Source organism: Rhincodon typus, chromosome 7 (assembly GCF_021869965.1).
Source record: "Rhincodon typus isolate 14 chromosome 7, sRhiTyp1.1, whole genome shotgun sequence".
Lineage (NCBI taxonomy): Eukaryota > Metazoa > Chordata > Chondrichthyes > Orectolobiformes > Rhincodontidae > Rhincodon > Rhincodon typus.
In genome coordinates, this window is record NC_063338.1 from 80743644 (window position 1) to 80761592 (window position 17949).

Genomic DNA, 17949 nt, shown 5'->3' on the forward strand with positions numbered 1-17949 from the left:
TGTTCATCTGACTAAAGAATGCTTTGCTAAATGCATCACTATACAGTGCACTTATTGAACCTCCGCAGGTATTGATGAAATGTATCTGTTTATATATCTAAGAACATTGTCCATTTAATACTTCCTCAAAATATCCATGCAAAAAAACTTACACTGCTAAACATAGCTTTGAGGCCATTGGTCCTGTTGTAATCCACAGTGTCTAAAACTGTTGTGTATTTGTCCTTGTTTTTCTCATAGTTCTTTTTGTACCTAACCTGCAAGACCAAAAAAAATCAACCTGTTAGTTGAAGGTTACATAACTTAACATATTGTGAGCTAAGATGTGAAAATGTTCCCAAAAAAAAAAAATTAGTATAGAAGAAAGGGCAATAAATGCTACCAAACAGATGAAACAGAGGATGCTAGACTGTGTAGACAGAGGCTTTGCTCCTCTTGGCTTCAGAGTACATCAACATAAAAAAATGTTCACACCCTCTTTTTGTGAGTAGACTCCAATAGTTCCTTCAAGATCTGCTGATTAGGTCATGATAGTTCTGGACTAACTGATACACAGGGAAAGCTCTGTCCGGTTGATGTAAAATTGAGAGTTGGTCCTAAGACAAATGCTAATTTACTTATGTAAGGCATCTGTCTGAATGGGTGGTAGAGTCAAAAATCCTCATCACATTTAAAAAGAAACTTGGATACACATTTAAATTACGTAACTTAAAGGACTGCAACCCAGAGATGAAAAGTGGAATAAGGCTTCATAACTTTTTTGGTTGGCACAGACATGATAGACTGAATGGCCACCTTCAGTGGCATAAATGTTCTGTGCTTCTAACACTTGTCTCAGTGAAACCCCTACACATGCGAAAATAACCTCTTCCAATTTTGCAGCCAAAGTCTTGAGGCTCATCTGACACGAAAGATTGTGCAGCAGTATTGGTCCCCAATTCTACCTTTTCACCCAAGAAACAAGCATGATGTTTGAGAGTTTCTACCCCAATAAAGTTGGGGTGCAGCAACTGGAGGACTTGGTCAATAAAGGCTTAAATGAACAATTTTATTTTAACCTGGGCTAAAATGTCAGGGAGAGGATTGCTAATGAAATGCATTAATCCACCAGTCAGACCGACAGTAACCTCCAGGCCCTGATATATAGAGGATGTCAAAGGACAGAAGACCTCACACAGAAGTATACATGGAAAGAGTTCTCAGATAATTATGAACTTGCAGAGTAAGATAAAACTATTTAGGGTCATTGGAATGAAAGCAGACAAATACTTACATCACTTAATTGAAGGCCACTCTGGACGGCTGTCATATAGACTGGTGTATCTGTGATCACAGAGTAGTTCTCAAAATTTTTCTTGCCATCAGTTCTGTATGTGATCTGTAATAAATCAAGTGTCCAAATTTTTTAAATGCTGGTTTCCTGCCAACAAGATATTTCATCTCTAACAGTCGTTTGGTGACTCAGAACTTGAGAATTGCTGAAAAAAGATATTTGTCAAACTTTTCATGTTGCATTCATTGGAACAATTTGCTAGAATGCCAATCTAAGGCAAAGACCAATGGTCAGACTGTAGTGTGTACTATCTACAGGATGCTGTGCAGAAGTTCACCAATGATCACTACGAGGCACCTTGTAAACCAACAACGAGATCTATCTAGAAGGATAATGCCAGCAGATACATGGAAACAACACCACTGGCAAGTGCCTCCCCAAGTGCATGTCCCACAAGTGCATTAAAAAAAAGGACAGTGCTGATTAATTGGCAAGTAGACTGATAGATGGAGTTGTTGCCGTGGTGAATTATTATGATTAACAGTTAACTGCCATGCATTCTCCATGGCAACACCTCTACCAATCAGTACTCTGCACTCATGAAGTATTAATGTTAGTTTTCTCATTGGATTGGTCTTCTTGCAATTGTCCTGATTAATGCAACAAAGAATACATCCAGAAAAGTATGTCCTTTTGCAGCAATATTTCATTTCAGCTATCGGGCAGAATCTTGTTGAGGAGCATTGGTCTGGTCAAACAGCTAGAAAGGTGGTGATATATCCCACTGACTCCTTAAGGCATGGACCAAATCTAATGCCAATCAAGCAGTGGTGAGGCAACAGACAGTACATTGCCTAGTTACTGTTCAGAAGGAGGCCATTCAGCCCATCATACCAGCACCAGCTCTCCAACAAGCATCTTTCCTTAGCGCCAATCTTCTGTTTTTTTTCCCATACCCTTGAACACTTCTTCTATCCAAATAAGCATCAATGTTCATCTTGAATGTCTCAATTAAACCGGCTTCCAACACACCTGCAGTGCGTTCCATACCCTAACCATTCACTGAGTGAAAAATGTTTTTTTCTCATATCACCTTTGCTTCTTTTATAGATCACGTTAAACTCTCAGGATCAAGTTGAAAAATAAGTAATTTATTCATTGGGTGTGTGTGTGTATGTGTGTGTGTGTGTGTGTGTGTGTGTGTGTGTGTGGTTTAGGTGATTTTTAATGTAGGGGGCCGTTTTCTGGAGAGGTGAATGTCAGGGGAATGGGTGATCAGAAGCAAGAGGAAAGGGTAGCTCTCAGCAAACTCCCTGCTGCTGTCCAATTGCCTGTGATCAAGGGACTCCTGCCCGCTCCTTCACCCAAAGCTGACAGGTTTACTTACCTAGGTTTACCTGTCGTATACACCACATGGTTACAGGCCACTTACATCTCAGTTATTTAAAGCCTGCAGTGGGATGGTGACCTTTCCTGGTAACTAATTGGCCTTTGAAGGGCCTCCAGATCAACCAATGATCTGGATAGCTCCAAACTTAATGCCACAAGAGCACCTAGTTATGTGGCTATCCTGCCTACAAGCTGAACACCCGATTCCACTCAGCTACTTGGAACCTTTTTTTTGTTAAACTGAGATTACAGGTCTGACCATGCACTGCAAGGTATCACTAATTGGAAGCATTGCAACATATTTAATTTTTATAATGTCTTTTAGTCATTTTTTGTGATAATGTTGTGTTGTGCTTTACTAATGCTCTTTTCTCATCACATTAATCTACAAATCATATGTAACAACTTATTGGAAAGAACTGTGACTGCTCCTAGTCTTCTACCTGAACTATCCCGTAACCAGGTAGTATAAAGCTTTAAAGACTTGCTGCTTTATTTCCCTGACATTTCTCTTGCTTCTGCCTAGCACTTTCTCATTATAGCTTAGGTTGAGATTAGAAACTCAGCATTTGAAAAATCATTGAGTTGAGTTCGTATTTAGTGGCACTGTATTTTTGTACTCTTCTACTTTCCTCACTCGTCACCAAAGTATGGACTCAGCCAATTGTTTTATAACGTGAAGCAATGTGATCTTTTACAAATAATTGCTCAGTAGTACAGAATTTAAACATTGATTTTGTATCTCTTTTTAACAAAGATTTAAGTCTTGCATTCGTTGGTACAGGGATGCAAAAAAACCAAGCTTTGAAAGGAGACACTAATTTTTCTCACATGGGAATAGGGCACTCATTGGTTTGGTCACCCTTTTTTCAGTGAGAAAGAGTTGTCAATCTGTGCTGCATTTCTCATGGCAATGCCCTGACCTATGAGAGTTGACCTGCCTGATCTAAGGTTAATCAGTTAGCTCAGTTTGACAGTCAACAGATTCAATTGCATCACCATGAGAGACACAATCTAATGTCAAGCTTGATGAATGTAAAACAAAAAGGAATTCAATTCCTGTCCCTTTTTAGCAATGTTTAACATATTTTACAAGTTGATATGTAAGTACGTTCTAGTGTACAGCCTAATGGATTCTTTCAAGTTCCGAAACCCAATGGAAAAAGCTAACAGCAATAGGATGTTGCAACATTTTATCTGAAGTACTTTAATAATATGCAAACCAATAGCACAGATTAACTTGCCATTCATCATTTTTTGATATAATCTTCCTGAAATGAACTTGATTTAATCTTCCACAAGTTTGCCTGTATTTTAGTACTCACATCATTAAACTTAAAAAAAATTGCTACACAGCTAAGAACATCTTACTTCACTCTGTAGGTCATAGGAGTGTTTGGCTCGTAGAATTTCTGGAGTGTCCCAAGCAAAGCAGCCCATGCCCTTCAGCCAGTTCAGGTCATCCTTGTACACAAACTGTAACATTGAAAAATAAAGTTAGCAAAAGTTGACATCTCCCTCTACCAGCTATTTTGTTGCACTGATGCCAGTCATTAAAACAACCACAGAACAGCAAAGAGAACTTTCAAGGATGTTAAATTCCTCTGAAAATTTCTGTTCCACAAACACCAAGATCAAATTGTAGCTAGTATTCTATATTATGTGAAGATAAAGATGAATGATTGAAACATAGCAACACCAGGGGCATCTTTATTTTGTGTTTGAAATACATTAACAATACTACTTTTAAACTACTTCATTATTTTAATTGGAAGGCTCAACTATAAACAGTATAGTCGAGGAAAACCACAAAGGCAAGACTCCCAAGCTGGCAAAACCAGTTCCTACTATCTCTTGTTTACAATTTCATTTGTTGCTCCACCAACTGCACCACCACGGCAAGTAGTGAATAAATTCTACCATGATTGAGACACTGTGGAACTATTCCTTGCAGCTCTATTATCCATATTGTTCAACGCCAAATATAAAATTACTGTGATTAGTCTGCTCTCCCTATAGGATGTAATTTGTAATTAGAGGATATATACTTATGAACTGTGCTTCTCCCATGGACTAAACCATACATGGTTGTCCCTCCATGGATTTCATTTAAATGGCCTCTGTTGGTTGTTGGATGTCTGTACTGGACTATGAAGACTGCACTATCTAGCTAGATTGCTACAGTTCTGAGCTGGCTACATTTCTATCTTAACTAGGACTACCTTTCCCTTGTTGTCAGTAAATCCTGTAAACTCTTTGCACTATAATATACACTGAATAAAGCTTTCTCATACAGTGTTTCTCTCTTGGTCCTCTTGGAATCTCAATCACATGTAACATATTAATTCCCATTATACGACAGGCTCCAGCACAGACCCTCCATGTATATAATAAATCATGTCTCTCCTTAGTGCTGCACCATTCATGGTTAAGACCCATGAATATATTAAGTTGTCACTTACATCACTTAGGATCTCTTGTGCTTTCTTCGCATGAATTACATCATGCTTATCAGGCAGGCAGGTCCAATGATGAAGATAGGTGCGGTATTCAAGGTCGCTGAGAATATGTTGGCATCTCTTTGCCACAATATTGCTAATCATGTCATTGGGGATGTGAACTGCAGCCTTAGTATCTTCGTAATTCTTCTTATATTCCAGCTAAGAAAGGAAACAATAATTATATAAAATACAGGAAATGGAACGTGAGGTTAAATACCAAAAATATTCACTAGCACCTCTCCTGGAATAGAATTTGAAGTGACAATTCACAGAACGTTGAGTGAACTACTGGTCCACAGAGTGTGTTGAAATGAAATTCTATTGTCATCCAATGTTTGCTTATGCAAACTTTAAGCCAAGTCAGTTGAATAACAATCAACAACAAGAATCTTGGCTGCATTTCCCTATCCTAAACAGAATGACTGATATTTACTATATTAGCTCTACTTTAACCTGAAGTTGCTGATTTGAGCTTTATTGTTTCAACTCTACCCAGAGGTATTGAGATGACCTGCATGGCTCCAACAGTAAACTGTGGGGTGTGTTCTTCGTCTATGCAGATCAATAAATCATTGAATAAACCCATAAATAATAATAGTTATTGGCTGGGATTTTATATCATTCCAAGTATTATTCTTCTAATTTATTAATGTTCCCTCATTCAAAAAAATTACAGGCCAGTTAGTCTTACTTCAGTGGTGGGCAAATTATTGGAAAGGGCTCTGAGAGATAGGATTTATGATCACTTGGATAGGCACAGTTTGGTTCGTGGTAGTCAGCATGGATTTGTGAGGGCGAGATCATGCCTCACAAACTTTATTGAATTCTTTGAAGATGTGACCAAACACGTGGATGAAGGTAGAGCAGTGGATGTGGTATACATGGATTTAAGTAAGGCATTTGATAAGGTTCCCCATGGTAGGCTCAGGCAGAAAGTAAGGAGGCATGGGATAGGGGGAAATGTGGCATATTGAATTCAGAATTGGCTGACCCTTAAAAGACATAGGGTGATAGTGGACGGAAAATATTCAACATGGTGCTCAGTTACGAGTGGTGTACCACAAAGATCTGATCTGGGTCCTCTTCTATTTGTGATTTTAGTAAATGATTTGCATGTAGGAGTGGAAGGGTGGATTAGTAAGTTCGCAGACGATACGAAGGTGGGTCGAGTTGTGGATAGTGTGGAGGGCTGTTCTAGGTTACAAAGGAACATTGATAGGATGCAGAGCTGGGCTGAGAAGTGGCAGATGGAGTTTAACCCTGAAAAGTGTGAGGTGATTCATTTTGGAAGGACAAACTTGAAAGCAGAATACAGGGTTAATGGAAAAATTCTTGGCAGTGTGGAGGAGCAGAGGGATCTCAGGGTTCATGTCCACAGTTCCCTGAAAGCTGCCACAGGTGGATAGAGTTGTTAAGAAGGCGTATGGTGTGTTAGCTTTCATTAATAGAGGGATTGAGTTCAAGAGCCGTGAAGTTATGCTCCAGCTATACAAAAGCCTGGTTCGGCCACATCTGGAGTATTGCGTCCAGTTCTGGTTGCCTCATTAGAGGAAAGATGTGGAAGCGTTGGAAAAGGTGCAGAGGAGATTTACCAGAATATTGCTTGTAATGGAGGGAAGGTCTTACGAGGAAAGGTTGAGAGAGCTAGGGCTTTTCTCTTTAGAACAACAAAGGATGAGAGGTGACTTGATAGAGGTGTACAAAATGATCAGAGGTATAGATAGAGTGGATAGCCAGAGACTTTTTCGTAGGGAGGAGGTAGCTATTATGAGGGGCATAGTTTTAAAGTGAGTGGAGGTAGATGTAGGGGAGACGTTAGATGTAGGTTCTTTACTCAGAGAGTGCTAGGGGCGTGGAATGCATTGCTGGAGAGGGTAGTGGAGTCGGCCTCATTAGGGGCATTTAAGCAGCTATTAGTTAGGCATATGGATGATAGTATAAGGTAGGGGTGGAGGTTAGATAGACCTTAGGATTAGGGTAAAAGTTCAGCACAGCATCGTGGGCTGAAGGGCCTGCACTGTGCTGTACTGTTCTATGTTCTATGTTCTATTGCAGGAATAACTCTACTCAGTTGATAGTCTTAACCCATTGAGAAATATCAAGCAAAGTACAATGAAATAACAATGCAGCCTACAAATCACTGTGCAATCTGCTGCTCAGAAATTGATCTCGTTGTGCCTGTGCTTTATAAAGTGGAACTACATTTAGCCTATTCCAGTCACCTTGTGATTAAAAAAAAAGTCATTGGCAGGTCATAGAATCCCTATAGTGCAGAAGAAGGCCACTCGGCCTTTTGAGTCCACATGGACCCTTCCACCTAGACCCACACTGTCCCACACCCTTTCCCTGTAACCCCACATTTATCATTGCTAACCTAACTAGCCTGCATATTCCTGGATATTACAGGGCAATTTTAGCAAGGCTAATCCATCGGACCTGCACATCTGTGGACTGTGGGAGGAAACCGGAGCACCCGACGGAAGCCCACGCAGACACGGGGAGAATGTGCAAAATCCACACAGACAGTCACCCGAGGCTGGTATCAAGCCTGGGTCCCTGGCACTCTGAGGTAGCCACTGTGCCACCCTAAATGAAAAGACAAGTTCTAAAATACATAAGATATTACTTGGATATGCATTTGTTCCAACTATTATACAATCTACTCGTTTAGTTTGATATTATGTGAGGATCTCAACTCAACTCAATTCTGCAGATATTATGAAATCGTTATGGAGGATACTGACAATGTGATGATATATAGGCCTAGTTACTATTCAATCCAGACTATATACAACACATACCAAGAAGGAGGGATCACAAGCTTACAAGCAGACCACTTCCCAAGTCTGCAGTTGATACAACGTATGGAAAGGTGGAGGCAAGCCCTAATGAAAATTTCCCATTTGAATTTGCTTGTGCTTCCCAAAGCTCCTTCCACACAATCATAGCCTGCCCAATGGCTCCCTTCACCACTGTAACTGAAATTCGAAACACAGCACAATGTGGTTCAGGAAAACTACTTACAGGTCTAATGAGAACAGATCTTGTTTTAAATAAGGTGTGCTCTATTGCATGTCAGTAACGATGCATAAGTTATATATTGTTCCAGAAACTGTGATGTTTTACTCCTTTAAGATCCAAACCTGTTCTTCCACCATGCCCATATGATACCATCATAGTTGGTGGTACTTAAAGCACACCTCAGTATTAACCCTTTCAGACACTTTTACTGTTATACATCATTCTTATGCCATTGCATCCATCTGTGATCATATTCATCTGCCACTTTTACCCATTTGCCAGCTTGAATACTTCATGGATTACCTCACTACCACCTCATTTATATACACTCCTACCGACATACCACTTTACCCATGTGCCACCCCACTCATTGCCACCTCAAAGTCCATTTTCTAAAATCATTCATAGGATGTAAGCATCATTGGCTTAGCCAGTAGTCTCACTCACCCTATCCCACTACCCAGGTACCTCAAAGCCTATTCTCACCCATTGATACACTCACTAATATTCAAACTAAACTCTTAACTTACCATACAGCAGTTAGTGTCAAAAAGAAAAAAGCATCTGTCTCTCCCAAACCCTGCTCTGCTGCACTTTCAGAGGGATGCTATGCTCTATACTTCTGTTAAAGCCAGACTTAGAAAGGTTCCAGAAGAAATGCAGAGAAACTCCAAGTTGGGGAAATGTTTGAGTAGAACAGCCATCTGATAATGATTGCTAATCTCCAGAAAAACCATTGTGTCTCATCTTAACTCCCTATCCTAACTTCATTCACCAGGCTTGGGATCATGTCCCTTTTTATGCTCTCTGGACAAGCATCAGAAGCGTTGCAGTAGTTAAGCTTGCAAAGAAGGTGTGCGCTTGTGTTCTATAATAATGGCACACTGGACGACAGAATATTACCAAATGATAATATAATGTTTTTGATTATCTAACAGGTTAACAATTTTCAAATGATACATACCATGTTCCTCATTTTATCCATAGCCATTGCATGGATTACAGCAGGGAAGTCCTTGATATCTCCTCCAGCCAAGTAATGCCCTTTGAGTTTTTCATACAGTTCCTTGTACTTCAACTGGGAAATCAAATTCATGTTTGTTAGCAAACACATGTAATAAATGAATGACATGAAAAAAAAAACCAAAGAATTGAGAATTAGAGTCTACTTACTTCACTGCTTACGTTATCAGCATGTTTAGCAACAACCAGTGGCAGATAGTCTGGAGGCAAGGTGTATCCTAAAGCTTTGTGGCTATCCCAGTCATCCTTATAAACTTTCTGTAGGATATAAACGTATTTTAATATAAAGAGATGAAGCCAAAAACAATACTGTCAGACAACAACTGAGTCAATCTGCTTCTCCTAATAAATGAGGTTTATTACTTGATAGTACTAATTATATAGTGTAAAAAAAATTAAAAAGTAGCAACTTTGTAAGATTGAGTTATTTTCAATCATTATTAATTTGACTTGATTAAGCAAATGATTTGGTTTAATTGTTGTTGGTTGTTCAATAGTTTCTGTCAGGAAAATGTCACAGGGCTCAAGTCAAAAGAAAGGGTATATGGTTTTGTGGTCACTGTTCTATGACTCAAGCCTATATAACATGTTAACACATGTGGGAATATGTCAAAATAAAAAGGTTCTTATGCAAACATACAACTATACGTTAAAGAGTTTGAGCCTATCGATATATTATACATATGAAAACATCTATATATATGTTTGTAGATATAATTTCTAAAATATATAAAGCAATTATGTTCCAGTGTGAGTCTTGTCACTGTTTTAATCTTGTTAGATGTCTTCTTTGGGATGATAGTTAATCACTAAGAGGTTACGCTAATACTCTAAGCAGATGTATAAATTGTTCATTATTACAATCGAATCTTGGTAAAGATCGATGGAGCTGATAAAATAGGAGGGCCAACCTGTCACAAAAGAGATGTTATTAAAAAAAGACTGACCTATGAAAGAATGAATCAGGAGACAATAGGATGAGATATCAATAAGATGACCATTACTTAATTTAAATAGATCAATCAGGAATTGGGCGTATATTGTTTAGTGAATTCAAGAGTAAACATGAACTAATTTCCATTTTCACTTATTCACGGGGCATGCAATGCTGGGCCAGTATTTATTGCCTATCACTAATTTCCCTTAGTTTAGTTAGTCCCCCAGTGATGTTAGGGAAGGAGTTCTAAGATCTTGAACCAGCAATAGTGAAGGAATGTTGATACATTTCCAAGTTACGGTGGTGAGTGACTTGGACAGGAAGGACATAATTCTCATGTGTCTGCTTCGCTTGTCCTTCTAGATGATAATGTCATGGTTTTTTTTTTCTTAAAATTAACTAATAGGATGTGGCCAGCATTTTTTCCCACTCCTTGTTGCCCTTGAGAACATGGTGATAAGCTTTCTTTTTGAACCATTTGAACTACTTGGTATAGGTAGACTCAACATGCAATTAGGGGGTGGGTTCCAGAATTTTGACACAGTGACACTGAAGGAACAGTGATATATTTCCAAGTCAGGAAGCCCAGTTGCCCGGAGGGAACTAGCAGCTAGTGGTGTTCCTATGTATCTGCTGACCTTGATAATGATTGTGAGTTTAGAACATCTATCTAAGGAGCCTTGGTAAATGTCTGCAGTTGTAGATGGTACACATTACTGCTACAGTTTGACAATGGTAATGGAGTGAATGTTCGGATATGGTCCCAATCAAGTGGGCTGCTTTACCCAGGATGGTGTCAAGCTTCTGCAGCATTGTTGGAGCTTCCAGGCAAATAAATTCTACCACATTCCTGAGTGGTGTTTTGTAGTTGGTAGATAGGCTTTGAAGAGTAAAGATTTGACTTATTTGCTGCAGGATTCCTAACCTTTGACCGCATCATTTATATGGCTAGTCCAGAATAGTTCATGGTCAATAATAACACCCAAGATGTCGATAGTGAGGGATTAAGTATTGGTATTGCCATTTATTTTCAAGAAGCAATGGCTGTGAAAAACTTAATAACTTCTGTAAAACTTGTAAAAACATATTTGTACCTGGAATGAGTTTTGTAATGAATGGATTCTCATAAACCTTATATTGTTCTTTCAAACTTGGTCTACAATTGTATGTAGGTCTTACAAATAAAGTGTAAAATCATACAACATGATTTTCAATAATTAAGTCACATTTTCAAAACAAAACATATCAAAACTCACCTGACTAATATGCTTTGCCATTTCCCTTGAATGAGCCAAATGGGGATAGTCAGCAGCACCAATATACTTGCCCTTGTCAAGGTTAAATGTCTCTTTGTACTTCAGCTGATAAAAATAACATCAGTAACCTTATTAAAAACAAAGCATTGTAGCAATGGCTTCAACATCCAATGAACATTGAAACAAATGTGAGGAACTTAACATCTTGTCGTAAAATTGTCATAGTAAAAAACTTAAACTGGAGCTTAGGATGTGAGATCAGCTATATCAGTGATTTATTCACTCACCTGCCACTGGTACCATACTTCTAGTTAATAAATATCAACAATAACCTGCAGACAATTCTCAAAACACTCAAGATTCCATTCAGCTTGAGAGAGTGTCAAAAACTTCACAAGCCAAAATTGACTAATCAAGCTTAACGGAGTTCGATACTTCACTCAAAATGTTACTTCCATTTTTGTCACTACCACTGATGCTACCAGACTTGCTGAGCATCTCCAGACCTTTATTTTTATTTTAGATTTCCAGAGCCACAGTAGTTTGTTATTATATTATTGACATAAGATTTAATAGAATCCCATGAATATAAATAAGCTATTCAGCCAATGGAATTTGTTCCACCATTCACACCATGGCTGATTGTTACTTCAAACTCAACTTTCTCACCTTTTCACCCTATCTCCTGCTAACGTTACAAAATTAAACACTATATCTTTATCTTAACATAGCTAGTTGTTGCCACAACCAGAAGCATTTGTGGAGAAAATTATATAGTCCCACAATCATAGATTCATTAAGTATTACAGCACAGCAAGGACCTCGTGGCCCACTGAGTCTGCTCCAGGCATCAAGCACCAATCTACTCTAATCCCATTTCCCAGCACTTGGCTCAGAGTCTTGTACTCTATGGCATTTCAAGTATTCAAATTACTTCTTAAATATTGTGAGGGTTCCCACCTCTGCCATCCTTTCATGCAATGAGTTCCAGATACCCACCATCTTCTGATCTTAAGTCACCTCTAAGGCACCTGTCCCTTACCTTAAATTTATGCCAACCATAATTTTGTAGACCACAGGTCACCCATCAATCTTCTCGGCTCCAAGGAAAATAAACCCAGACTATCTAGTCTCTCTTCACAGCAATCTGAAATGCTCCAGCCAGGAAACATACTGGCGAATCTCCTATGCACCCTCTCCTATGCAATTACATAGTTCCAATAGTGTGGTGACTAGAATCGCATACAGTATTCTGGCTGTGGCCTAACTAACGTCTTCATACAATAACTTATATCTTCATCATAACCTTGCTGCTCCTGTATTCATTGCCTCAACTAATAAGTGCCTTAACTAATAAAGGTTAGATTCACATATGCTTTCTTAAACCACCCTATCCAACTGCCATGTTATCTCTAAGGGTCTATATACATGAATACCAAGATCTCCTTGATCCTCTGTACTTCCCAGGGTCCTATTATTCATTGTGTACTTCCTTGCATTGTCAGTCCTCCCAAATTGCATCACCTCCCACTTCAGAACATAGAATCGTAGAAAAAAGACAGCATAGAAGGGGGCCAGTTAGCCCATCTTGTGCTTGATGATCCAAAGACACAAAGGATGCCCTTTCTTATCCCATCTTCTTGTGCATGGCCCTTTGCCCTGCACCTCACACCTTTCAGGAATAAACTCCATCAGCCAATGCTCTGTCCATCTGACCAACCAGCTAATTCATCTTACTGTTTAAGGCTTTCCTCCTCCCTTTTTACTACACTGTCAAATTTTGTATCCTGTGCAAATTTGATTACCAAACCTCCTACATTCATGTCTAGATCATTAATGTTTACTACAAATAGAAAGGGATCCTCCACCAAACTCTGTGATATGCCACAAAACACAGGCTTCCAAACACACCTTTGACCAGCACCCTGCTGCTGCTAAACCAATTTTGGATCAAATTTTGCCAAATTGCCCTGAATTCCACGGGCTCTTACTTTCTTGAACAGCTTCCCATGAAACACCATGTTAAAAGCCTTACAGACTATATAAATGGCATTACGCTCATGTGCACAAACTGTAATCAAATTGTAAGGCATGATCTCTTTCTGACAAAACAAGTTTGACTGTCCTTGCTAAATCCTTGTTTCTCCAAGTGAAGAGTTTCCCTATCACTGATGTTAGACTCACTGGCTTATTGACCCTATCACCATTCTTGAACAATGGTACTTCATTAGTTGTCTTACATTCCTCTGGGACCTCTCCTTTGGCCAGAGAGAAATTGACAATAAGTTTGCTTCCTGAGTGAAAAAGTATATCTTGATTTCCTCCTAAAGAACTGGCCACCTTGTTTGAATTAGATCAGCTTAAGCTATTTATTTTAATAAAATCAGTGAATAAAGGACTGTTTAAGAATTTTTAAAATGTTCATCATTAAGTTAAAGCATTGTATTTAGTTGTGAAGTTGACTTTCAGTACAACTATATGAAAATATAAAGCTGACAGTCATCCAATAACAAAATGGTATCTAAGCCTGCTTCAAAAGGTAATGCATGCTGATGTTACTGCTACTGCCACTTCAGACTGCTCTTCCAAACAGTAATATCAAAATGTTTTAAGTATTCATTATAAAACACGGAGGGACACTTACATCACTCAAGTTGTTTGTATTTATCTTGGCCTGTACCACCTCTGGCAGGTCTGTAATTGGTGTAAACTTGGCAAAATTAGCAACAGCCTTTTCTTTATATGCTTTCTGAAAATGAACAAAGAGACAGAAAATGAACAAAATGTTTTATGTTAATGTAGAATGAAAATCCCTAAAAGACCCATGGGCAACCAAACACATAGGATAAGCTATACTCACTTCAGCTAATATCGCCTGTGCATTTTTCACCTTTTTATGCTCGACTGAATCCAAGGGAATCCAACCACAACCACGTACCCATTCAAGGTCTGACTTGTACAGGTACTAAATGGGAAAGAACGACATATGAGAATGACAGCAAACTTCAAAATGGCAAAAATGAAGGAGATACATCCTGGTTTTGAATTCTTCTCAACTCTATTCAGCATGTTCTCTGTCTGGCTCTTTAGCTGAATCACACAATAACTGATGGTGACAGGATGATGCAAAAGTATCAGATTGGGTCAACTTTTGCTAAAAGGTCAGGGTTAACAGAGGCTACCTATGTCCAAAGCACATGGGCAAAGTACCAGAGGGATGCTAGTGTCCAGGATGAATCATTAAAATGGGTAGGGTAAAACACTAAATGGAAGTATGCTAATACTCACATCACTCTGCAAATCATAAGCCTTCTTTGCTTGGATCACATCATTCTGGTCTGGCAGACAGGTCCATTCATGCAAGTAATGTCTGTAGTCAATCTCACTGACCCGTCCCTGACATATCTTAGACATCACTATGTCCAACATGTCGACTGGCACATGTACATTGGCCTTAGTTTTCTCAAATTCCTTCCTGTACTCCTTGCTGCTCTGCATCTTGCCGACATGCATACACCAAACCATTTTGGGGTCATCGTGAAGATCATGACATCCAATATGATGGCCACGTTGCTTGACATAGTCAGCCTTATATTTAAGCTGGCACACAAAAGAAAAAGGTACAACCAGTTAGTTACAGAACAAATAGCAGAGAAAAAGAGAAATTGAAATAGTGGAAGTCAGTCCAATGAAAAATGTATTAATTTATCAAGCTGGTTTTACCAATTTTCAATTAACATTCCCTTACCAATGCATAGAATCACAGCCCAGGAATTCCACTCACAGAGAAATCCAATTTCATTGAAAATGTCTCTCAATGATCTGAACGATATGATAACCTTGTTCAGAAATGATCACTCCATGGTGGAATATGTTGACTGTCTCAGCGTTACATCTTTTTAACAGCTATTATACAACTTGTCACTGAAATACCTCTGTAGTCAGGCAATTTACTGTAAGTGGCACTGTTCTGAGCAGGACTCACCTCACTCTGTTTGTCTTGTGATGCTCTGGCATGGCAGATTGACACGGCATCAACTGGCATTTTGTAACCAGTTGCCTTCAGCTTCTCCCAACCATCTTTGTACAATTTCTAAAAGGAAGGAACACAATGCAAGTATTAGACAAAGAATGATACAAATCAGCCCTGATAAGTACGTAATTAACATTTCAAGATATTCTGTCTTCTGGAGAAGGGGAATGAATCGGAACAATTAAAAATCAGAAAACATAATTATCTCATTTGCTTTATAATGTAACTCTTATTTTTATCTGAGATAGTAGGAACTGCAGATGCTGGAGAATCCGGGACAACAAGGTGCAGAGCTGGATGAACACAGCAGGCCAAGCAGCATCATAGGAGCAGAAAGGCTGACGTTTCGGGCCTAGACCCTTCATCAGAAAATTTTTCTGATGAAAACGTCAGCCTTTCTGCTCCTATGATGCTGCTTGGCCTGCTGTGTTCATCCAGCTCTGCACCTTGTTGTCTCTTATTTTTATCTGTTTTACTTTAGGTGAAATAGATCTTTTTATATTATTACCACATGGTGACAACTATTGAATGTCTAGCCTAACCCAAATAGGAAAGCAGGATGGCAGGTTCTTGATTTAGCTGGCTGCCAGGGGCTTGATTCTGATCAGCGAGAGTGGCATGAATGTCAATTGTGGTGTTCCCTACTGATTTGCTAGCTAAGGTCAGCTGTTGCAGCATACATTTGTTTGTTGTTTTTTAAATCACATTCATTGGGCTGTCAACACGAACAAGCAATTCAGTCTGAAACTAGGAGTGTAAATCTCTAGAGTTATTGCAGCAAACGAGTGATTTATGAAGCATCACACCTCCTCTAATTCTACAGCTAATGCTGTGATGTATATAATTCCTGAGAGTGCCAACTCTTACTAGGAATGTGGGGAAAACAAACTTACTCTATTTCTGTGTTAAAAGTGAGTGAGCAACGTGTTTCATTGTTCAATACTTATGGATGAAACAGGAACCAGTAAGTTTTAATCAAGTGTTGTACGCAAAAAAAAATGATGCTGGATGACTTTCGACGTTAATGCAGTTTAGGGGTTAGGGACTTGCATCATGTGGGAAAACCAAAATTGTGTCCTGAAATAAAATGTTATGAGGTGAATAGCACTGATGCACTTAACGGTAGAATTGATGAATTACATGAGGCAGAAAGAAATGGAATGCTGTGTGGATAGGGCTACATGAAGTAGGGTGAGGGGAATCTTGTGTGAACATATATTTTGATATGGATTTCTTGAGCTAAACGGCTGTCTTTTGCTATAAATTTTATGAAATATGAATGGCTGGTTTGAATAGTTTCTAATAATCCCAATCACAATTCAATATCTCAAGTATCTCACTGGAGGGGGTGCAGAGGAGATTCACTCGGTTGATTCCAGAGTTGAGAGGATTGGATTATGAGGAGAGACTGAGTAGACTGGGATTATACTCATTGGAATTCAAAGAATGAGGGGAGATCTTATAGAAACATATAAGATTATGAAGGGAATAGATAAAGTGGAGGCAGGGAGGTTGTTTCCGCTAGCAGGTGAAACTAGGACTAGGGGGCATAGCCTCAAAATAAGGGGAAGCAGATGTAGGACTGAGGTCAGGAGGAACTTCTTCACCCAAAGGGTTGTGAATCTGTGGAATTCCCTGCCCAGTGAAGCGGTTGAAGCTACCTCGCTGAATGTTTTTAAGGCAAGGCTAGATAAATTTTTGGACAGTAAAGGAATTAAGGGTTATGGTGAGTGGGCAGGTAAGTGGAACTGAGTCTCAAAAAGATCAGCCATGATCTTATTAAATGGCGGGGCAGGCTCGAGGGGCCAGATGGCCTACTCCTGCTCCTAGTTCTTATGTTCTAATTCCTAATTGAATTCTCAGCAATATTTCCAAGGCAAAAAGGATATTCCTCTTTTTTTCATTCCTATGTAGAGAAATATGTAGCTTCTTATCATATAGACAGTTGATCAGAATTTCAAAACATGAATTTCAATTTCCTTCTGTATTGGTACTAAGTCTGCAGCTCTCCCCCTTTCTAGACTGGAAGCCTACATGTCACATGCCTATTGCTAGTCAAAACCTACTTAATAAGCTTTACTTGCAAAGTATTTACATCTTAAAGTAACATTTAGTTCATGATTCCCTCAGATGTTAATATGCAATTTTGCTTGATGAATTGTACAACAAATGAATCCTTTTTTTGGAAGATAGCTTTGATTTAGAAGATTCTGAAAGCATTCTATTTGACTGTCATTTTGGTTTCGACATACATTGAAACCAGGATTTATTGACAATGGTAATGTGGATGCTTTTAAAATATCTGAAAACCAAGCAAATATCTCAATCTATTTGGCAGGCGAAAATAATGGGGTCCAAAGTAAAGTTTACATATTTCTTTGCAGCACTTACTTCATTAAGGTTTCTAGCTGCATCCCGTGCTGCAACCATTGTTGGTGAATCCACCAGTGTGTACTTTGTCTTACAGGCATGCCAGGCTTCACGATACTTGATCTAATCAATAAAGGGAAGCACTT

General features: G+C 38.9%; 1 protein-coding gene across 1 annotated transcript in view; it reads right to left on the reverse strand.

The window, feature by feature from the left end:
• Positions 1-17949, reverse strand: part of neb (nebulin) — a 255644-nt gene that overhangs the window by 89568 nt on the left and 148127 nt on the right. Inside the window, exons 79-90 of the mRNA XM_048598817.1 lie at positions 17825-17926; positions 15386-15493; positions 14689-15000; positions 14257-14365; positions 14045-14145; positions 11397-11505; positions 9358-9461; positions 9149-9262; positions 5125-5322; positions 4034-4138; positions 1274-1378; positions 153-257 (exon numbers count right to left, since the gene is read on the reverse strand). Coding sequence (XP_048454774.1) covers positions 153-257; positions 1274-1378; positions 4034-4138; positions 5125-5322; positions 9149-9262; positions 9358-9461; positions 11397-11505; positions 14045-14145; positions 14257-14365; positions 14689-15000; positions 15386-15493; positions 17825-17926 — 1572 coding nt within the window. The remainder of the gene's footprint in view (positions 1-152; positions 258-1273; positions 1379-4033; positions 4139-5124; positions 5323-9148; positions 9263-9357; positions 9462-11396; positions 11506-14044; positions 14146-14256; positions 14366-14688; positions 15001-15385; positions 15494-17824; positions 17927-17949) is intronic.